The sequence below is a fragment of the Dipteris shenzhenensis genome, chromosome 8 (genome assembly GCF_047967505.1).
Source record: "Dipteris shenzhenensis isolate YYH24624 ecotype China chromosome 8, Dip_SZ_1.0, whole genome shotgun sequence".
NCBI lineage: Eukaryota > Viridiplantae > Streptophyta > Polypodiopsida > Gleicheniales > Dipteridaceae > Dipteris > Dipteris shenzhenensis.
In genome coordinates, this window is record NC_141603.1 from 1,108,942 (window position 1) to 1,132,896 (window position 23,955).

Below are 23,955 nucleotides of genomic sequence, written 5' to 3' on the forward strand. Positions count from 1 at the left end.
TGTCTCATTTTCGCTTGGATCATTATGTCATGCATCATAGGAAAAACATCCAAATTAGGCTCATCGAGGGAAAAGCATCCAAAATAGCCATCATTATTTTCCCCTTTTTCCCCTCCATGACGTAAGCCCCCAAGTTGCTCTAGCATGCGGGTGCAATAAAGCAGCGTGAGAAGCGAGAGTAGCTCGGAATAAAGCAACTAAAGATCACATCTAAAAAAAAAAGAAGATCATCACAATTGTGCCAAGTGGCTTCATGAGAGCTCGGACAAAAGTCGTGAAGAAGCCCACGTGAATCAAATAGATTCGAGTCACTGATACATATAGCGGGGCTGACTGTATGTGTATCCCGTCCCTGCGCGCTGCAGCCATCTATTGATCTTACTTCGGAAAAAGATGAGAGAACTCATGATATTAACTCTTCTGCTCTCATGCGTTGGCATCGTTTGCGCAAAGGTGCGGAATGTTGCTAATCTTATCCCTCGTGGATCTCTAACTATACATGTGACCTGACAACTAGTGGTGAACAGGATCCTCAAATAGCAGACATGACTTGCCGTGCCGACATCACAGCTGAAAACTGCAAAGATTTATGGGGAGAGTTTTTCCCCAATATTCCTCATATTAAGTACGAGGTAATTCTCAAGCTTCCTCGCAATATCTACGATACTTTGTGTCGAAGCCTCCTACTGAACAAATACAGCGATTCTATGGTTCTGATTGCAAAAGATCGCAACTGCAAGCTAAGTTTTGACTGTTTCATTTTTGCTTCCTAGTATATGCCTTGGTATATCCCCATCAAGGTCTAAGTCAAGGGGAGGGATGTGTGTGCGTGTGTGCGTGTCCACGCATGTGGTCCAAGCCATAGCATTCCAAGTAAATAAGTTACCAATTCTCAACAACCTATGGACTTCCCAACTAATTTTATAAAATTTGAAAGAGACAAAGTATTGAGAACTTTAATCTGTGCTCCCTCTTGAAAAAATTGCAAAGGAAGTCCCTTGAGGTAAAGAAAACAATCAAGAACCATGAAAGTGGCTTAGACAAGGTACTATACATCACTTAAAGTATTAACCATTAAGGCCTTACCGTTTTGGCCTTATCATCATTATATATCAAGAGAGAGGTAAAGCAATGAGAAATTCTTAAAAACTTTGGTAGTGAAAGAATGACTGATATTACATGTTGAGATCCTTTTGGGTTTACATATTCTCACAAAAGTGAGATCCTTTTATGCATGTCTTGCTCTACTTTTCTTCAACTATTTGGAAGAAGATGGGAAGGAGTTCCATACAAGAAGATCAAGTATAGACATGTAGTTTTTGATACATGGATGCGGTACCCACTGTGCCAATGCTACATATTGTGGATCCAAGTAAATCACTCGTGGTTGAGATAGATGCCAGTGACTATGTCATTGCAGCAGCTTTGATTTAGGTATGGAGACTTGTAGCTTTTATGAGCTAAAGCTAACTTTGGCACATGTCAAATATCCTAGACATTAGAAAGAGTTCTATGCAGCTGTGCATGCTTGAAAGAAGTGAGGCATTATCTCTATGGCTCCAAGTTTTTGGTGTGTGTTGATAACAGATTACGTAAGTACTTTTGTAAAGCTTTGGATTTATGTGGCTAAAAGGTGAGATTATATGAGCTTATGCAAGACTTTGATTTCAAAATACATTATAGAAGGGGTGTGAGATCAATATTCTATTTGGATTGGTCTCGTGTTTTGAAAAGGATGCCGCATGTTCTGAACATGAGAAAAAAAGTTTTTTCCAAGTGTTGTGATGCCCCTTGTGGAGTACATTCTGGTATTCAACAAACGTTGGCTTTGGTCAAGCAAGCATCTTTGCTGCATTTATTGGAGATCCTAGATAAATGAGAAAGTATTTCCATGGACTCTATTGTATGATTGCCAAAAGCTATCGGCATGATGCCATTTGGGTGGTGATGGATAGACTGATCAAGATGGCCAGGTTCATTTCAATGAAGACTACAATTTATGCTTCACAATTGGCACTGTTTGTTTGCAAAAAAGTTTGTTGATATGAATTGTCAGCTGAGATCGCCAGTAATTGTGACCCCAAATTGATGAGTCATTTCTGGTGTGAAGTATTCAAGAAATCGGACACTAAGCTGAGTATGAGTTCGTCTGATCATCTTGAGTCAAATGGATAGATGGAGGGAGTAAATCAGATCATTGAGGATACACTGCGAGCTTATGTCTCTTGCAAGTAATCTGATGTCTAAGGGTACGGTCAAAGTGGATCTGGGTACGTGTAGTGGTAGGAACTGTGCCTGTGCCTGGTGTAGTAGCAAGAACATTGAAGGTATATGAGTGGTCGGCTCCAAGTGGGGGGGGGGGTATGGTGAGGTCATGTATCTGTGAGACAAAAGCCAATGGGCCCAGTAGGTAGTCCATTGTGCTGGTCCTGCCTCACATTAGAAAGTTCTATGCAAATTAGAAGCACTCACATTGAGTGTTCGTAACCGGCTGGTTTGTTTACCTTGGATTCCAAAAGATTCTGGGGCATTACGAACTGGCAAATTTTATTAGCTGTCAGCTCATTATTGTGGTTCCTATTGGGTGATCTACATAATTAACAACATAGCTTATGAGCTGGAGTAACCTCCTGGTGTGAGGATACATCCGGTCTTTCATGCTAGTCGCCTAAAAGAGATGTTAGGTGCAGCTAATAGCTTAGTTTCTATAGATGAGCTTATTCATTTAAAGGACTTGTCAGTGTACATCTCTCATGACCGAGAAGTAGTTTTGCCGTCTCATGAGCTAGAAGTAGAGAGAGACCTCTCAGGACCAAGGCAGCTCTCGTGCTTCTTATGAAATGGAAGGACAAGACGAGGGATGATGACTCCTAAGAGAGTGCCACACTTTTGTGCTAGCAGTTCCTGCGTATAACTTCTAGTGTAAGGTTGTTTTGTAGTGGGAGAAATGTCATGACCCCAATGTCATAGTGCAAGTTGGCACTATGATGCGTTTAGGTCCAAGCAAGGGACCCTTTTAAAAGAGGTCTAGTGTGACTTTAAGTCTTTATCAAGTGTACCGATGCCCCTAACTTTAGGGACTCCTTTGGATTAGTCTATATGTGTGAGCTGAGGGCTCATTGGTGGCGATGCCACAAGGTGGAGTCCTTGGGAGACTAGAACGTAGAGAAGGCATATGCCTAGTCTAGCTGAACTTTGAATTGATGGACTCCTGTGGTATGGGACACAGGAGTTGTGGCTATGGAAGTGGCTTGATGCTTGGCTAACCTCAGCTCGGGAAATACTATAAGTGGTGGGCTATAGGGTCATAGTTATCCTGTTCAAAGAGTCTATAGACTTTGTATGTCCTATTCTCTACTATAAAGGATATAAATATGCTAAGGATTCATCCTTGGTGGATCTCATTCACACTCCATGTCTGTTCTATCCTCTTCTATCTCATACTTCCCTTTATGGTTTGGTTTATGTAATGTATGGTCCTGTTGTTATTGTGGGAAAATTATTTGTTGAACTTTATGTTATTTGTGTTAATAACATGGGACCTATGCATGACAATATTAACCTCTTGATAATGCTGTTCACTAGTGGTTGTGGGCTTTAGCCAATTACTAGGTCGCAATGGAAAACACATTGCTTAGCTGATGTTGTCATGCCATTTTTTTAATAGGCTATTTTTTGAACATTTGATGCTTCAATTGTGGTTTCATATGGTGTTGAACAGCTGTTTCTGTTGACCATGGATTTCCTTCTTTCTCCATAGTGACAAATTGGGCTCCATTTTGACTTTTAATGTTGAGCAAGATTTTTGCACTCCAGGACCATACAAGTTCAGTTTCAAAGAATAATTAGATTGATTTGCTTCTATGTGCGTAGGAAGCATGGCTTATATTGTCCCTTAAGGTGTGGATGCATCTTTAGCCATTTTCTATTGCATGTGTATACAAAATTTTATAAGATTACAAGGAAGTTTTATTTGAATAGATGCCATCCCGATTACATTTAGAGAATTCTGCAGATTACAATCTCTAGTATTTTGAGGCCAATTATTAAAATTGAGAAGAACACGGGTAATTAGGAGCTTCAATGTGAAGGCTATATAGTTCTAAATTGCAATTTGCAACATAAACATGCAAGCAATCCAATTTAGTATATGTTGTAGTAATTGGTGGTGCGATGTTTTCCAAACTAAGTTTCTATGTCCTTGCATGTCTTTCTCAAGATTGTTTTTCTCTTGGTCTAAGTTCTATACACACCTTACCATCTTTCTGCTTGTGTAGGGAGCCTCCAGTCGGAACCCCCTTGCATTTAAGTGGTATAATGCAGAGGAAGAAATTATGGGAAAGAAAATGAAGGTAGGACTTGGTAGGTCCCTAAGGAAAAGTTGTATTTTGGAAAGAGAAGACCATAACTTTTTTCAGGCTGATGATTTGAAATAAATAAAAGTTCTTAGTCAATTTAACACAACAGGAACAGTAAAGCCATCGGCTATCTTGCATCTTCTTTTTTCTTGTGAAACTTTATTTTGTGCAGGACTGGTTGACGTTTAGTGTTGCGTTTTGGCACACTTTTCGGGGTGATGGAAGTGATATTTTTGGGTCTCCAACAAAAAAATGGCCTTGGGAAGATGGCACTGATTCTCTTACGATGGCCTTCAATAGAAGTAAGTTGTGACGTTAAATTTGGCTTTAAGTTTGGTAGCCTCAGGGTTGATTGGATCTAGATCTTTTGCATTTGGAGACAAGTAGTTTGGAAGCATTGATCTTTGAGAATGATGAAATGCGCAGAAGCATGCATGAGAGAGAGAGAGAGAGAGAGAGAGGTAGAATTTATTATCGTCCTCGGGGGGCCAAAAATGACCCATGGGACCTAATCCTCAGTACAAAAAATCTCCTCCGATGTGGAGGGGTCAAGAGTTTTCAAGTTCTTGACGGTACAAAAAAAGACGAGTGACAAAAGACCCCAACGCTGCCGGAGAGGTAGTGAAGAGAACTGATGAGAGCTGTGTGGTATCTACTAGTATCTGCTGGTAATCAGCCCTGATATGTGCATATTTGGGGCACTGTAGGGCTACATGTGCCTCTGTCTCGACTGCCTATGAATCACAAAATTTGCAAACTCTGGCATGTCGTGGCAAATTCAGCCAAGCTCCTTTCTCTATGGCCACGGTACGTGACCGTGTGTGAAATCTGGCAATATTCCTGCGATAGAGAAGAGGATGGGAGTGCTGATGTATGGCTGAGTACAGGCATCTGGTTTCATGAATGATGACCAGCATAGAGGATTTATTTGATCTTGGTAGTATTCTAACTTGGTCTTCCTTTCTACTGATAGCCATTGAGCCTGTAGGGTGCATAGTAAGGACAACTAGAATTCCTGTAGTTTGACCTTTTCAGGTGGCATAGTTAAGTATGGTTCCACTTTCCATCTGCTGAACCATTTCCTTATGTCTTCCCCCATCCTGTACATATAATCTTGCTTTTATGGTTCTTTTGAAGTTTCATACTTGCTGTCCATGCGCTGTGTGGTAATCTGTCTGTCGGCATTTGTTGCACGTCCACTAGATATTGCATCACTTTGATTAATGCATGAAACTCAATTGGCCTCCTGCCTGTTTCCAAAAGGAGCACAGAGTACGGGGTAGTAGCCTCTACTCCTAGATGTCGTCGTAGGAATGCTTTCTACATTTTTAAAATCTCATTCCATGTAGATGGAGAGATGCTGCCTCCCCATATGTCTACTCCATAGAGCACTGTTTGGACCACTTATGCATCAAACAACATATTCCTAACAACTTATGCTGACATATTCAATGGGCTGCCCTGCAAAGCTGATAACAGGAAGGTGTTTAGGTTGAGTTGTGCATACTGCCATCATTTTGGTTTTGGTAACATTAACTTGCAGCCCACTTTCATCGCAAAAGACCTGAAGTGTCTGTAGTAGTTGATGCATGGAATTAGAGTCATAAGCAAAAAGAACCACATCATCTGCATATAGAAGCAACAATGTTGTCCACATCCGGAGTGTGGGTCCTTTTACCCCTTCTTCTGCTGTAAATTCATTTATGAGCTCTTCTAACTTGTCAATGCAGATTCCAAATAGTGTAGGTGAGAGAGTACAACCTTGTTTTACCCCCATATTACTTTGAAATGCAGCTGACAATTTATGTTCTTGTTTTAGTCTGCATGATACTTTCTCGTAGATTCAGGAGATGCCTACTCTTAGTGCCAGGGGAACTTTGAGGTCTTGCATTCTTTTCCATAGGCCACCTCTCAGGACTGTATCAAATGCTTTCTTAAAATCTACAAAACAGCATAAAAGAGTTTTTCCTTTGAGTCTGCTTTCATCCATGAGTACTCTTAATGTGACCAGATGATCTGCAGTCCTATGCTCTTTACGGAACCAATGGCCCTCTTCTTGGCCTCTTCTGCCCGAGTGCTGATTTTTGCATAGTACTACCACTAGAGAACTCAAGACTGTAAAGTTGCCCCATTAAAGTAACAGCGCTCATCGCTGAGTCCCTTGATAAAGGTCCTCCAGTTTGGACCATACCTCGAATGCGCTTGTCAATATCTGCATTGTGTGATGGTGCACACAAGGACCGAATGTGCCTTTTGAGTCTTATCTTCCCAATCATCAAGCTCTATATCCTCCTGATCCTGGGTCCACTTCTTGGGATTGGAAGGACGCTCAGGTTTCTTCTCAAACCTTTGAACAAGCTCCCATAAGCCCTTATGAATGAACCAAATCTTGAGCTGTAGTTTCCAACGAGCAAAATTTGCTCCGTTTAAGTTGTCCTTTTCATGAGATGGTTTCATCCATGTGTGATGCAATAAGGGTGGGTGGGATATGCACGACGCCCGCGGGGGTGGAATATGGGCTGAAACAACACCCTGCTGCTTTCCCTTTCGTTGCCATGCCGTGTACAAACCACCCAGCCAACACGTACCTCCTTGCCAATCAACGCTCCTGACCTGCTCTTGCTGATTGTGTGGGCTAGAGCTCCTCAAAATAGCCTCCAATAGAGTGGGAGAGACGTCACATGACCGTGAGACCTCTAGACGGAGCCTAGCAGCTCCCTATCACCTTAGAATGGAACATAGGGACTGGTTCATAGCCAAAGGAAGGGTGCTGGAGCAGATCGTGGAAGGGAATCACAGCAGTAATCCCCTCAAAAGCACTCCACAAAGCCTCGTGACTGGTCGCGTTTTTGTGCCCTCTTTGGGTCTCGTGCAACCCTGAAGTTTGATACCATGTGAGGGTGATGAAATGCACGGAAGCATGCAGTAGAGAAAGAGAGGAATAGACACTGATAGAGGCAATGATAACTGTGTATACAGCAAGGGAAACACCCAATGATACAAGGGAGGCACTGCTCCCATGCATGCTAGAAAAGGGAGGAGGCTGGCTCTATAAATAGTACATTGACCTAGAGGCCTAATCCGGCTGACCTAGGCAGTAGGTCCTGGCAGAACTAGGCAACTTGCTGGCCGCCTGCCCCAGGCCAGGCCTAGCTCTATATAAGGGCCTGCGAGGCGCCTAGGGTCTGCACCAAGGCTGGCCCTACCAGCCCACTGATTGGGGCCTAAAATGCCTTGCTACCAGCCCTCCCTCTAAAGGGGCATCGGAGCTATCCCTATCCTAGCCTGAAAGGGGGCGGGGACACCCACAAATAAGCCCTCTCTCTCTAGGTCTAACCATGAGATGCCATATACTCTAACATGCATGATCTTGGTACATTGCTATTCCCGAGCCTTTGAGTCATCCTAAATGACTTCTATGGTGCACCTCTGTTATGTCCATAACTGGACTAACTAGGGCCTAAGCAAGATTGAACTATCTTGGGTCAAGGCCAAGCTAACTTAAGATCTTGGATTGGATCTAGGGTTAGGACATGGGTTGGGATTAATGTAGGATTGAGACCAGAGCAGCATCACCTATCTTCTACAAATATAACCCGGTTTAGATCTCGTTGATTGAGCTAGCCTAAGAATGGCGTGGCTGTTCTTGGATTAGCAAATCTAGTTAGGGTAAAGTGTGGACCCCAAGTAGTAAAGCTACTTTGGGCATCCAACCTAAGTTTAGGGCTCACTACTAAGGATAGCTAGTGCTTGGAGTATTAAGTATGGGTCAAGGGCTCGCCGGCATGGACGGAGCGCCACGGGGGGACAGGATGGTGCGGGTGCGCGGGGCATCGGGAGGGTGCGGGTGCTTGGGGGGTGTGATTGGGGACGGGATGGTGCGTGCGGGTGGTCGGGGTGTCGGCGTGGATGGGACGCACGGGGGGTCCAAATTGAGGGGTCTAGTCGTAGACATGGTGCAAGAAATGTACTCAAATTGTATGTGAAATCACTGTCTGAATCAACTGCAAAACACTGAATGTATCAAGTGAAATCTGAACTATCGGTGAAGATAGAACTGCAATATATAATCCAATCTGTTACAAGGCTTGTGGCAAATGCTTGTAGACAGCCAAGTCTCAGCCTCACACTTGAGCTAAGTCTGCAGCAACACTAGCACTCCTTCAACTTCTGGATGTAGGCCCCAAGGATGGTGCTTTGCTGCTCCTTTCTGCTCTGCTGGAAGCTGCACTGCTGAATGCTGTTATGAGGTCCAAGTACCTCCTTTTATAGGCCCCAAGGGCCACTTGAAATAGCTGACTGGTCAGCCCCTTGATGGCTGACTCAGTCTGTCCAAAACCGACCTGGTTGGCTGCCCCTACCAGCCCAACCAGGGCCCTATATAAGGGCTTTCAGTTGCCCTTTCAAGCCTGCTGGTTCTGCCTTTGTTCGGGACTTACCATTTTCCGAGCTAAAACCCCCAAGCTTCCGAGATTTTGGAAGTTTCAAAGGCTGAATATGTTGGCTTTATCATGGTTTTTACATAATAGTTACACAATATTTTTTTGAAGAAATAAGAAAAAAACAGGGGAACCAACACAAAAGGCATTGTAACTTGCAAACCATACCTTGGAACGAGGTGTAAAAAGAAAAAATGTTGATTTGTTCATGCTTAGCCCAATGATGGATTCAAATTTGAAATTTGAGAATCCCCAACACTATTTCTCTGGCGAAATAGGGATAGGAGCTAACACAAAAAGCATCATAACTTGCAAACCGCACTTCAGAATGAGGTGTAAAAAACAAAAATGCTCAAATTTTCATGCTCTATCTAATGACAGGTTCAAATTTAAAATTTGAGAGGCCCCAATCACTATTTTGCTAGTGAAATAGGGCGCTGCGGGGGGGGGGGGGGGTGGGGGGGGGCTCATGCAAAAGGTATCATAACTTGAAAACTGTACATCGAAATGAGGTGGTGTAAAAAGAAAAAATGCCAAAATTTTCATGCTCTATCCAATGGTGGATTAAAAATTGGAATTTGAAAATCCGAAAGCACTATTTGCTGACAAAATACAGAGGAGAGATGAGACAAAAGGGATTATAACTTGCAAACTAGTCTTATGTTGGGTTAATTGGAGCTACATATGTGCATTTGTATGTGTTTATGGTTGTATGAGAATGAAAGTAAGTAAAGCGTTTTGTGCAATCTACAACAATATCTGCATATCTATGTTTTCATTTTGTTCTCTTTTCCTTGTTTTTCAAGACCCTTCATTGACTCTTTAGAGTCCCTTATTGCACATATCTCCCTTATGAAAATAATCTCTAGGTTTCTCAAATTTGAGGAAATACATCATTTACAACGCTAGCATTTGACACCTTCAATGTCTCCATGTCATCTTTAGTGTGACCATGTCACCTTCAGTGTGACTCACATCAAATTGATCAATCACCTTCACTGTGATTTGTCATCTTTAGTATGATGGAACATTTGATCATTATCAAGAGCTCTGCCTAGCTCTTCAGTTTTTATCCCTAATCTCAAGGCTAAATCTTCAGATATGAAATTGTTTGTAGATCCTGGATCAAATAGGATTAATGCTTGCTGATCTCTTATCTTTCCCCACGATAGCAAAAGCTCTTTTTCCTTTGGGTCTGAGGTACTACCCAAAACATCTGGGACTGCTCCCACCATTGGCCTCGGTGGTACTTGTGGCTTTTTCTGCTCCTTAGAACCCGAAGGCTTCTCAGGGCACTAGGCAGCCATATGCCCCTCTTTCCCACATCTAAAGCATTTCCCATCTCTGCGGCATTCAGCTATCTGTTCAGGAGTGAATGGGGATTTGCCTTTATATGACTTTGAAAACTGAGTACCCCTCGGCTTGTGAGGCTGAAACCCTTTCTTTTCAACCTTGGGATACTCTTTCTTTTCTGATTTTGAAAAATCAGTTTTCTTCCTTTCAGCACCTCCTGCATGCAAGGATAGCATTGTGGATAGATCTTGTAACGGCACAAGACTAGCTACTGAAGCTGAATGCATAAGGTCTCGAATGTTCTTTTCCCTCAAAGCATTCACTATTGCCTGAATTCTTGGACTGAGACCTGCTCTGTACTTTCTCATTTGGGTTCTTTTGGAGATCTTTTTGAAAGGTGCAACCTGCAAATAAGCATCCCAAAACTTTTGGTTGTACACATCCACTGTATCTCCTGCATCCATATGCAAACTGTCCCAATCTTGAAGAACATGATCTCTAAACTGTTTAGGCATGAACTGCTGGTAGAAGGCTTTCTTGAAGCCCTTCCACCTCTTTGGGGCTGACCCATCTGTGGTCTGTGCACTCCACCATGTACTAGCTGTCGCTATCAAGTGCAAATTGACCATTCTTAACTTGGAGGATTCTGAAAACTTTTCTGTACCGAATGCAACATCAAACTGCCTGATGAACTGCAATGCTTTGTCTGTATGACCATATTGTCCATTATAGGTCATAAACTTGATAGATTTACCTCCGTCTTTGAATTCCTTGGTCTCTCTGGAAGACTTGCTCTTCCTAGACTTCTTGGGTTTCCTTCTTTTCCTAGATGGTTTATCTGATAAAGAAGAAGATACAGAAGTCGAGCTCGAGGTAGACGGTGAAGGACTGGGAGATCGGTGATGATGCCTCGATCTCTTCTTGCTATGAGACCGTCCCCTATGAGATCCCTCTCTCTCGGGCTGTACACAAGAGTGTGCCTCTGGCATTGGCACATCATAAGCTGCATTAGGCATATTTTCTGCTTGAAACAAATGCTGAGCTCTTGGATCCCTTCTGAGATTTTCCATCTCTTGCATACGAATGTGTACCATCTGCTCAAATTCTTGCTGAGTTTGCTGCGCACTTCTCTAGGGCATCCCTATCTTGTGAATCTCACTGGATAGGTGATTGAGCCATTCTCCTTCAACTTGTTTGAGATCTGCGAGTTTCTCACATACACTGTGTATGCAACTGATGCACGCAACCTTTGCTTTTCAAAGAGAAAAATTACCTCAACAAGAGGTGTCTTGCATTCACAATCTATGCCAGTACCGGGCTGTCAACTCAAGGTATATACCCACAAAGTGGCCAAAGCATCAATGACTGTGTTGCCTCTTTCCTGGTTGCTGCAAAAAGCCCTCAGAATGCATTTGATTCATCTTTTCAATGCACAAAGGCATGCATTTTCTCTTTTCTGCAAATCTCTGATTTTACTGTGTTTCTGCTTTTTCTGACAGTAAATACTCTCTCAGGTAAGTGAAAACTGCTAGCAGAAACAGTCTCTGCAACAGTCTGTTTTTTTTTTGGGGGGACAGTAACTATATGGGTAACTGCTAGTTACATTAACCAGATCAGTCCTGTTCTGGTCTGGTTACATTGACAGACTAGTTAGTCTGCAACTTGGCCACTAACTTAACCAAACTGGTTAACTGAACCAGTCTAGTCTGGTTGGGTCAACTTACTGGACCTCTGACCAGGGTTAACTAACCAGAGTTAACTTAACCACTGGCCTGCCACATCAGCCTGCCATGTGTCTTGCCACATCATCTGTGAGCTGGCTGCCATGTCAGCATCTGAGCTCGCTGCCACATGTACTGTCACCCTGTTTGCCACGTCAGCATTCTTGCATGTGCTGCCACATCAGCTCTGAGCTGGATGCCACATCAGCTCTAGCTGCCTTGCCTGTCACATCAGCGCCACGTGTCATATCCCTCTACCACGTGTCTTGCACCACGTCAGCCTAAGGTTCCAAACCTTGGCTGACTGATCAGCGTCGCGCTTTGCGCCTGCGGCAAGGTGGAATTCCCCGTACCTTCACGTCGTCTGCCCGCCTCGTATCTCTGATATGATCCTTCCGTTGAGCCACGGACCTGCTCCATGTATGCCTTCATGAAAGCCTCATTGATCGTTGCGCAGATAGATAATGGGACCACCCACGCAATCCATAAAAGAAGTGCCCCGTTTGCTCTTATGCCATTCGTCTTCGCGTTAGCGTCAGCGTTCGTCTTCCGTTGGTCGTTCACCGACAGACCTCAACACAAGACTTCCCCAAAATACACTTAACACGTCGGCATCTTCGTTCAACGCTTTCTCCTGCCATTTCAAATGCCTTGCATCCCTTTCTGATGGCATGTCAGACTTCCATCTTCATCGCACCCTCTACGATCATCTCGTCGACCTTGCAAGCAATTGGGTAGTTGGGCTATGAGCAAAGGCCTCGTTCATTCTCCCATCGTCACACAGGCGCAAACTGTCTTCTCTAATTGTGATTGCCATAGAAGGCAATTCATGCCTTGCTCTGATACCAATGAAACCTCGCTCCGTATAATTACTGCAAATATTCTCTCTTATGCTCTCTCTCATTCCCTCTCTCTACAGATGCATTAGGGCCCAGGACAAAACGTCGGGCTAGACCTCCGTGAAGGTTTTTATTCATGAAGAGAGAAAGCTGTTACAAGAGTTGAGCGTAGAGCTGCCTCATCCAAAAATCCAACGGGAATCAATATTACAAGAGCTTCAAGCTCATTTCAAATTGGCAACATGCCACTTGTCTAAAATCTAGACTAAGTTCTATTACATGCCACTAAGGGCAACTCTGGAGTCTTCGAAGCACTTGGTCACGCGAACCACCTCCTAGATGCTTGTTAGGCTCCGAAGCGCTTAGGGAAATAACCCTTCCTAGTACCTGCAACAATTAATTAAAGCGCACCACCATGGTACCCATTAATTGTTAGCGCTTTTGCATGGAAATAACACACTGTGGACTAATTCTAGTTATGGTGGGCGTCCCTAGTGAACACATGTGCACACACAACAAATATAAAAAAAATATATTTATTCTCTGGTTGATTGAAGTCAATGCTCTTAATCATAATTAAGGGGCTTTGACCAAGGGTCGAGGCGCCTTAATTATAGTCAAGTCTCTCCAACTGAAGTTGGCACATCTTGGTTAACTGTAGTTAACCTTCTTGGTATAAACCAAGTCTTCTTAACCGAGATTAGGCTTACTTGACCGAAGTCAAGTATCTGTGACCGTAGTCAATTCTTTGACTAATAGAAAAACTGTTTTGACCATAATTAACCCAGATGGAAAAACTCTTTAATTATGATCAAATAAATGGTCAACTGTACTTTGACTTAGGATATTTACATTGTGGTGACACTTTGATATTATATGCCCCAAGTAATGGATCTCTTCTGGGAAGAATTCACTTCTCTCACTGTTTGCATAGAGCTGGTGATTTCTCAGCTCTTGGAACACTGTGGCAAGAGGTTTCTTATGCTCTTCTTCGGACTTAGAAAAGACAATTATGCCATCGAAGAAGGTACCAGTGAACTGTCTGTATGGTTGGAAGATACGATCCATCATCCTATTGAAAGTAGCTGGGGCATTAGTCAATCCAAAAGGCATCACCAAATATTCGTACAACCCAAAAGTAGTGCGGAATGTTGTCTTGTGCACATCTAGAGGCTGTATCCTCACTTGGTGATAGCTACTCTTTAAGTCTTTTTTGTTGAAAACTGAAGCCCCATTTAACTGATCCAGCACATCATCAATGCACGGAATAGGGAATCTATTCTTGATGGTCATTTTGTTCAGTGCGCGGTAATCGATGCACATATGGAATGGGTCATCTTTCTTATGTACTAGTAGTCAAAAAGGAGAAGAACTGCGCTGAATCAACCCCTTGGACAACAAGTCCTGCACCTGAGTCGTAATCTCCTCTCGTTGAGTTGCACTAACTCTATATGTGGGCCTATTGGGTGGCTTGCTGCTAGGAATGAGTTTTATGCCATGATCCTCAGGTCTCTCAAGGGGGGGTAGCTCCCCTAGCAAAGCGTCAGAAAAACAATCTTTAAAATTTTCAAGAAACTGAAATTTATTCCGATCTGCCTCACTTATTTCAGCATGCATTTCCATATCTCTCTCTTTTACAAAAACCATGTAATCTGAAATTGCTGACTTTATTTCTTTTCCAACATAACTATTTGATACAATGGGAATAGTTTCCCCTCTATTCCTAGCAACCACACGATGTGCTTTGCCCCTATGTACAAACTCGAGGACTCTCTCAGGAAGAGTCAACGTTACTGCCTTGCGATGAAACCAAGGCATACCCAAGACTACATCGTGATGTTTCAGTGGAGAAATGATGAAGTCTTCCTGATCCCCATAACTCTGTAATTGGGTGAGTAACTGCTGGTTACACTAACTATATCAATCCTGTTCTGGTCTGGTTAGATTGACTAGTTAGTATGTAACTTGCCCACTAACTGAACCAAACTGGATAACCAGACCAGTCTAGTCCTAGTTAGTCAAACAGTTTGGTTAGTCTATGACTAAGCCTCTAACCAGAATTCCTAACCGTGGTCAATTTAACTTACTTTGAGAAGCTTGCTGCCACGTGTTTGCCACGTCATCTCTGCACATGCTTGTGCCATGTCAAACTTCACACGTGTACTGCCACGTCACCTGCCTGTTGCTCATCTGCCACATGTGACACATCATCACGCACGTGTGGCCACGTGTCACTGCCACGTCAGTACCTGTACAGGCCACGTGTACTCCTAGCTGGCACCCTGGCCACGTCAGCATTTGCAAGCCTGCCCAAACCTGGCATAGATCTCTGTCGAGAAAAATCGTACGTCATCGCGTCAGCGTCGCCGGCTTCGTTAACCCGTCTTTTCACGCATAGCGTCACGGGTGTATAGAAGCTGACGAAGGCTTTTCCTAGGCGTCCTGTCAAACGTCTTCTCCGTACGGCTCCTACCACAGGATCTCGGGCTCTCTCCAAGAATCTGTGTCACAGTTTGCGCCAGCGTGAAGACATGCCCGCACCTTCACGACGTTTGCCCGCCTCGAATCTCTGATGTGTGAGTACAACTGGTCTTCACCGTGCCGTTGCCTGGCCTTGCTTGGAGTTCGTAGCACAGCAGCCGTTTCCCATAGGCCCACAGTGCCATAAGGCATGCATGCGGAAGAATTACACAAAGAAGAAATAGCCCGGTCTCTGGCTATTGGAGCGTGTCGTGCGTCTCAAGCTTCTCCACAAGACTCCAATCTTTTGGGCCTCGCTTCATCAATAAATCTAGAACCACCAAAACGGAGAAGCACCCGTAGTGCAAATGGAAAAATCCCACGCTCAGTCCGGGGGTGATTGTAGGACAGACGCAATTGACAGAGATGGACGACCGCCTGAATTACATGCTAATCTGTCCCCACTCGCATCCCTGCATTTTCCTTGCGCCTTCGACGTTTGCTGCCTCAGTCTTTCTACCACATGGCTTACACAGCCTAGTGAATTCCCAACGTCTGGAATCGCCACGGTCTAGGGGGAAAAAAACAAACGTCATCGTCCCTTAATGCATTCTGCACTTCAAGAAAGGGCCTGAATCTGAGCTATGATACCAATGCAATCTTCCTGCTCTCGTCCCTACGAACAGCTCTGTCTCTCTCATTTTACTCTCTCTCTCTCTCTCTCTCTCTCTGCAAACACACTAGGGCCTAGGACAACTTGTCGAGCTGGACCCCTCCGAAGGTATTTTATTCATTGAAAAATTCTGAGTATAGAGAGAGTTGAGCGTGGACAAAATCCAAAACGTGAATCGCTTTTTACAAAGAGCTCATGGCTCAATACTTTGGCAACATGCCAAGTGTCAAAATAACTAACTAAAATTTATTACATGCCACAAAGGGCAATCTCTAGGGTCTTCGATGTTCCTTGGTCACACGAACATCTTCTGGTCGCTTGCTAAGCTCCTTAGCGCTTGGGAAATCAACCCTTCTTAGTATTTGCAACAATTAATTAAAGCGCACCACCATGGCACCCATTAATTGTTAGCGCTGTTGCATGCAAATAATAATATGTGAACTAATCCTAGTCACAGTGGGCGTCCCCACTGAACACGTGCACACATAACTCAAGAAATTATTATTTTTTAATAAAATAAATAAATAAATATATTCTTTGGTTGACCGGAGTCAACGCTCTTGATCACACAACTTGGTTAACTGTAGTTTACCCTCTTGGCGCAAGCCAAGTCTCGTTGACCGAAGTCAACACTCTCTGACCGTAGTCAGCTCTGTGGTTCTTTGGTTAACCGTAGTTAACCCTCTTGGTAATGAACCAAGTATCCCCAACCGAAATTAGGCTTACTTGACCAGAGTCAAGTATCTTTGATTGTAGTCAATTCTTTGACCATAAAAAGAACTCTTTGACCATAATTAACACAAATGAAAAACTCTTTAGTTATGTTCATATAAATGGTCAACTCAATACTTTGACTTTAAAATATTTACAAGATATTTACAGCTTGGTGACAATTATTGAGACTCTAGAGCTAGAGCCTTGACTTTTGTAGCCTCATTCCTTTTTTGCAGCCTCATTTCCTTTTTGCTCAGGCTTTAGAAGTTTGGACTTTTCAGCTTTAATGCTTGAAAGTTGAAAGTTGGAACTTGGAAATTTTTTGTCTTTTAAAAGTTTAAAGCCTCATTGATGTATTTGGTGACCGATGATTCATGAAGTAACATGTCTTTCAAATTTCGAAGATTCTATCATTCTATAATCTGTTTTATGGTTTAAGATATATTTTTGGAATGTTTAAATAGTTGAAACTTGAAACTTGAACTTGTTAATAAAAGTTCTTATACCTTATGTTTTGAAAGTATATAAAATTTTAGGGCTGCGTATGGTTCAGCCAAGGGCATTTTTTCATACTTATTCCATACTTCCATACCCGTATGCGTATGCCATATGGAAAAAACTATGACACGGACTCTCACAATCACGCAAAAAGGCACATAGGAACTCGTAAGCTGACCTATAGAGCTGCTCAACTGGAAAGGGAACCACGCTTTGATACTTGTTAGAATCGTGCTTATGCGGAATCGCAATTCCCAATTAAAGTACTCAGTAAACCAAGAAATTTCATTATTCGGAAATGAACATTCATTCAAATTTCACACAAAGGGTAGGGTACAGAAGGGAGTTCGGCACCTGATGGGGTGTGAATGCGGTACACCCCATATCTAGGCTAGTCCTAGGTTTATTTCTTTATCGCTTGCAATAGTGCAAACCCTTGGACAAACTTGGGATAACCTAGAAGAGTAGGACATGAATATGAGGCCAATATATATACAATGATCTCCCCTATGAATGAAAAACGGGAGAACTCATACGTAGAAAGAAAGAAAGAAAGAAAGAAAGTTTATTAAAGTCTTCGGAAGACTGATGGGTCTTGAGACTTTGGAAATCCTGATACAACAAGCTGTGGTAGTGGAGCTACTAAACGAGCATCCATACCAATGCAAAAATGCAGAATGGCAGTACTAAGTCCTAAGTACAACATAGTCATGTCCATGGTTGACTATATATCAATCTCAGCATCATCATCATCAGCGGCAGCAAGATATCAGGATGGATGAGGCAGTGGAGGCATGAAGTCGGCAATAGAGTGCTCTCGGCCACTCAGAGGTGCGGTCTTGGCACGTCTCCTGGTCGTAGTTCTGCGTCTGACCAGGGCTACTGTGACCCTCGTCTGTCGGGCTCCGACTCGAAACAAGGAGGGGATGCTCCTAAGTGTGATCTGTGTGTTGACCCTCTGTTTGAGCTGTTGGGTCACAAGCTTTGGGTCAGGGTCATGTCAAGGCCTCATCTGGTGGGGGTCCATGTGATCTAGCTGAAAGAAATCCGTGATAGAGCTCTGAGAGGGATCAGTCGAGGAAGAAGTCTGCTCTTGTCTCCGTGCTCAGAGTATCCTCTCGCGGTGTCTAAGTGCCTCATGAATGCAAGGAGTCAAAAAGCAAATCCTTGGTGCGTGGATCCTGAAAGTGCGAGCAAAAGCACTGCCTCTCTAGTCTGGCCAATGAAGCATACCCTCTGCTCAAGCGTGCCTGCATCGCCGGTCTCATAGTGAAGCTGGGTCCGAAAAAGATAACCCTAAGATAAGTGTATGATGAAACTATCTCAACAGGTGACCTTTTAAATGTGAATTGCTCCTGACGCGTGATGGCTCGAGATGTATCAAAGATTATGACCTTGGTTTTACCCAGGTTGACCTTCAAATCATGAGACTCACAAAAGGACTGTAGTGCATCTAGGTGTCTCTGGAGCCCCTCTGCTGAGGAAGACAAGAGAGCCACGTCATCTGCATAGAGCAATATCTGGATCAGCGTGCCTGCAAGAGAGCAACCTACACCCCCCTGTGTCTGCATCACTGTCTCAAGCTCGTCAATGTAGAGGCCAAACAATGTAGGCGACAAAGGACTCTCTCGTTTGACCCCGATGGTGCTCATGATCTCGTCTGTCCATCCAGATCCTGCACGAACTCTGCCTGAAAAACTCTCGTAAAGTGCCATGACGGCGCAATTGATCTCCTGGTCATAACCCAAGTCCAGTAGGCGCCGTATGAGGCGAGCTCTCAGAACTGTGTCAAATGCCTTGCGAAAATCCACAAAGCAACAATAAACCCTTTGCTTCTGTGCCCTCGCCTCCTCGATGATACATCTGAGCGTGAGAATGTGGTCCATGGTTTCATGATCACGCCGGAATCCAGTCTGTCCTGCTGGTGGATGGGCGAGATAGTGTTAATGGTCCAAGTGTGTGGAAAGCCCAAACAAATAGCTTCATTAAAAAGCTTTGCTAAGATCGGGGCTAGGATGTTAATCCCATATGCAATGAATTCAGTGCATAACCCCTCATGATCCTTCACTCGGCCATTATGAAGTTTCATTACGGCATCGTTTACCTCTCCTCTAGTGAAGAGGGTGCAGGATGTGGGGTGAGGCATGTGTGAGTGATTAGGGACTGGCTGATTTGGGATGTCATAAAGTGTGCGTGCATAATCAAACCAGATCTGAGTGTGAGTGAGTGGCGGAGGGGACCGTCCTTCTAGAAATCTCTGCCAGAAGTCCTTAGAGTTGTTACTAAACAAAATGCTCAGTAGCTCCTCCTCGTTCCGACAAGCGAAGTCTAGTTTCTTCCTCCGTACCACTCTACGGTACTCGCGTAGCGTATCTGGTGCGCTCGGAAGACTGTTTTTTGTTTCGAATCTGAGTTGACGGTGTAAAGCCTTACACTCATCATCGTACCAACTATTACAAGGTACGGTCCCAGGGGGTTGTGGACGGGTGGAGCGGGTGGTGTGGGGGAAAGCGTGAATGGCAGCCTCGTGTAGTGAGCAGCTGACAAGGGCAACACTATCCTCTAAAAGGGGTATGAAGTCAATATAAGCGAGAAGTATGCACAGACGGGCAGAGTAAGAAGGCGAGGATCCCGATTAAAGCGTATATCGTGGTAGGATGAGTAAGAACTGAGTGGGGTGGAAGGTGCTGTGCGAAGAGGGGTGGAGATGCTAAAGAAAAGGTATGTATGATCAGCCCGCGGGGGGAGAGGTGCTACAGTGAAGTCAGTGATGCAAGATGTGAAGGTAGGGGATCCCATGATGTAATCAACAATGCTAGAGCCCCCCCCATGTGGAAAGCATGTGAAACCACCTGAAGCGGGCCATTTGTCAAGACCATTATAGATAATGAGATCATGTATCCTGCCAGTGGGGTCTAATAGGGCCTGCCCATAAGATGAGAATGGACCTCGTCTGTCAGCTGAAACCCATAGCATAGCTGCCTCCTCAAGGTCAATATCTGGAGTAGAGTAGAATCATCTCTGAAGTCAAGAAGTGGTACCTGACGAGCCCTTGTCCTCGCGTTGAAGTCTTCCACTAGGAGGACTTCTCCGCTGCTAGAGAAGTCAAAGATGGACTGATAAAGAGCAGCAAATAGGGATGTCTCATCATCACCTCGGATATCTCTGGAAAAGTGGGAGGTCTCAGGGGGAAGTAGCAAACTACGACAAATAGATCCCGAATGTCTATGTGCCGAATCCGGATCCAAAGAAATCTGGAATATGTATCTCTCTGCTCTACTGAAATGGTCCCCAGAAGTGTGGATCTGAAAAGGACTGCAACTCCACATCCACCTCCACCGGTGGAAAAATGTAGAAAGGAAACACTGGCAGCCCTCAGGGATTTTCGGGTGAAAGACCCAAAATCCTTCTCAAAATATAAGGGCTGAGTGTTGTAATAACACTATATTGGCACCAATTTATCTCTTAAGCTCTGAAATACATAGAATTCAGATTTAGACAATTAGGATTAGAATTTCAGGTTAGGAAAATGCTAGAAATCATTATTTTTCAACCCAAACATGGCCAAAGTCCTTAGGATTCAAGGTGGGTAGGTTAGAAATAAAGGGATCCACTTCTAAAAGTGATCAAAAGTGAAAAAAGAAATCTAAGACAGAGAAAAGCACTCTGGCAATTTCCGTAGAAAGCTCAATCTGAGATTTACACTTCAAGACTTGCTGCGAGTGTGGGGAGCGAGTGTGGGGAGTAGAAAATCAGCAACAGCAAAATATCAGACTGGGAGAAATAGGGATAGATTTAAAACCGAGTATGCATGAGGGAAAGACTGCACAGTGTCAAAGAAGGCCCCTAGGTGCAAGAAAAGTCAATCCCACTTTCCCTAGGTGGTAGACTGGCTGCTGCAAATTGATTTCCAGCCTACTCTTTGCTGCATGAACTCATTTACAAGCTTGGCAGGGCTTGGAACAGCTCCTTTTTGAATTACAAATCAAGTAAGGCCTCCTAGAAGCGAGTGGAAAGGTTGGAAAGCAACGATTCAGCAAAGGACAGCAAGAGAGAGCAGGGGTGCAGCAGGAAGAGGAGCGAATTTGCGGGAGAGAGCAATGGGGCTGCCTAAAACTGATCACAATTTTCTTATAGGCCTTGGATGAAAGCAGAAAGGTTCAGAAAGCTGAAAAATCATTAAATTAATAGACCTAGAACAAAAAAGTCTTGGATAAGGATCACTTTGGTGTGTCAAAAAGATTACTCTGGTGAGAGTAAACCTTGTGAACAAAGACACTAATAGGCGTTGAGTTGATCTCATGTCAGCAATGACATTGAGAAGTCAAGTTGTGTATTTGATTGAGTTTCCACCCGCACCTCTCCCTTAAAGGCCAGTTGTACAGCGGTATGATAGATTTGGGATGCCTATTAGTATTTTCAAAGGGGGATACCTATTAGTATTTGGGATGCCTATTAGTATTTTCAAAGGGGGGAGAAATAAAAAGTCTGGATTTTTTATATCTACTGATAGATTCACAAATCCAAGAAGGATGTATTTAGTCAGTAATTTAGTAATTTAGAATTTGGATCCTACCAAGATCTATACTCATGATGATCTAGATATAGATCATCCAAATGGAGAGTCTGTAATAGTATCGGACACTATAAATACTATCAATATCTATACTCATGATGATCTAGTTAGATCATCCGAATGGAGGGTTTAAAGTGGTATCGGACATTACAAATACTATCAATGGAGGCATCATTATTCCTAAGTGGCAAGAATTTGAAATCTATACCAATGGACCCTTAATTTCAATAATTGGTATGTAGTTAATACGTCTCTACATGGATTAGAATCTCGTGGTTCTGTATGATTATTTGGCCAATGTTAGTAAAGCTGATCACTTTACTAGAGCCAATGAAGTTCGGGTTAAGACTTTAGTTGCTTGATACTTTGTAGTATTTTGCATTGCCTTTTGGCAAGGAGTCTTGGAAAAAGACATACCCAATGGATTTTGGGCAGTAAATACCCGATGGATTTTGGGTACCGTGACGAGTAACTTACTGAAGGCCATGACATTTGGTAAGGTTGTCACTATTGGCTTATTTAACTTTCTATAAGGGAAGTTAATGAAAGTGCAGTAATCAATGCCCATGTTTGCCAAGTGCATTGATACTTCTCTTTGACAAATACTACCTTGTGGATACTATAGTGAAACTAGATTTGAAAGAGAAGTATTAGCTTAGCAAAAATTGGCATGACATTGATTATTACAACACTATTGTGTTTCTAAGATGAATCAGAATCAAGATATTCAACGGGATGTTGAATGTAACTTACTCGAACCTCAGATGAGAATTGAGTAAATGAGTTTTTCTTTGTGGAGACTACCTTACCGATTTTTTAATAAGACTCGGACTCTGGATTGAGAAGTATAGCCTAAGAATCATTGCTAACATAAATATCTATTTTTTAGGTGGGAGAATGTTATGTCCATAGCTGGATGAACTAGGGCCTAAGCAAAGATTGAACTGTCTTGGTCAAGGCCAAACTAACTAGGGTCTTGGATTGGATGTAGGGCTAGGACGCGATCTAACTCAAGGTTTAGATTAACCTAGGATTGAGACCGGGGCTAGCGTGGATGAAGTTTAGATCCTGTGGATTGAGCTAGCCTAAGAATGGTGTGGCTATTCTTGGATTAGCAGAGCTAACCCCAGGTAAAATAAAGCTACTTTGGGCATGCAACCTAAGTTTAGGGCTCACTCTAGTGCTTGGCCTAGAAGTATGGGTGAGGGATTGAGTATTAGGGGTCCACTCTTCTTTGGACATAGACTTGCTGGCTATGGAGCAGTATCTTAGAGATAGGAACATGTTGTATGGGATGCATGTTTTGAGCTTGAGGCTAGCTGGCTCTTGTGGTGATCTAGACCTCAAGCTTGATGGTGGCTCAATGTACTGAGCCTACGATTAGGAGGCGAGCTACTGACCGAGTTGCTTGTGGGTTTCTTGTTTGGAGTGCTCTCTTCCCCTTTTGGTTTGCCGATGAAGGCATGGCGCCTGCGTTTAGTCTCGTGGATAGTCTCAACCTCCCAAATGGGGGCTCTCTTACGTGCTAGATTTGTGAGATGACCTCCTCCATCTAATCCTTGTTATACAATGCATGCGGGATGAAGACTCGACACTAGGCTAGCCTCCTTTGTTGTTGACGCCTGACTTGAGTATGGTGGGACTATGGTCCAGTATAGCATTGCTTGTGAAGAATTTCTCACAATCCCTCATATAAAAAGCCTCTAGCCCCTCAAAGGCCATCACTTTGACTCATGGATGTTTCAATGGATAGATGCTTTTGGTGACTGACACTTCGGAGCTCTCAAAAGGATATGCATTAGTAGTATGGCCTTTTAGAAGCGCATTCAAGATCACCTATCAGTAGTAGCGCTCTATTTCATTTGGCCTTTGGTTAAGTGGCAGTGCTATTAATGGAATTTCTTTTTTCGAGTTTGCATATTGTGGTTGAGCATAGGATAGGTTATGAAGATCTCATAGAATCCAACTATAGGGAGGCGATGAGGATGAGAGTACAATGGTCTTTAATAGCAATTTAACAGAGGAGAAAGGAATGGCATGACTATCGGGTAGTGGAACCAAAGATTTTCACTTCTCTATTATGGTACTAGATTACTAGTTTTTCTTAGACTGATACAAGAGCAAACTTTGTATGAAGTCTTATACCTAGATGCTGCCTCCTTGCAAGAGTCTCACGGAGATGTTGCCTCCTCGCAAGAGTCTCATGAACATGTTCTCTCATTTGCAACCCTATTCCTCTATTGCCTCTTGCAAACGTTACTCACCTTGCTACTGATCTTGCAATCCTTTTGGTCCTTCGCTTCGATGCAGAGCTCGTTTTCCTTTGCCTTAGCTTGGAGACTTGATGGTTATGACCAACTCTTAGGTCATGTACTTGCATACAT

General features: G+C 43.4%; 1 protein-coding gene across 1 annotated transcript in view; it reads left to right on the forward strand.

The window, feature by feature from the left end:
• Window positions 1-368: 368 nt before the first annotated feature.
• Window positions 369-23,955, forward strand: part of LOC147898932 (xylose isomerase family protein) — a 131,554-nt gene continuing 107,967 nt past the window's right edge. The window contains exons 1-4 of the mRNA XM_087377898.1: window positions 369-453; window positions 528-632; window positions 4,278-4,352; window positions 4,531-4,660. Of these exons, the coding sequence (XP_087234024.1) occupies window positions 394-453; window positions 528-632; window positions 4,278-4,352; window positions 4,531-4,660 (370 nt within the window). The 5' untranslated portion in view covers window positions 369-393. The remainder of the gene's footprint in view (window positions 454-527; window positions 633-4,277; window positions 4,353-4,530; window positions 4,661-23,955) is intronic.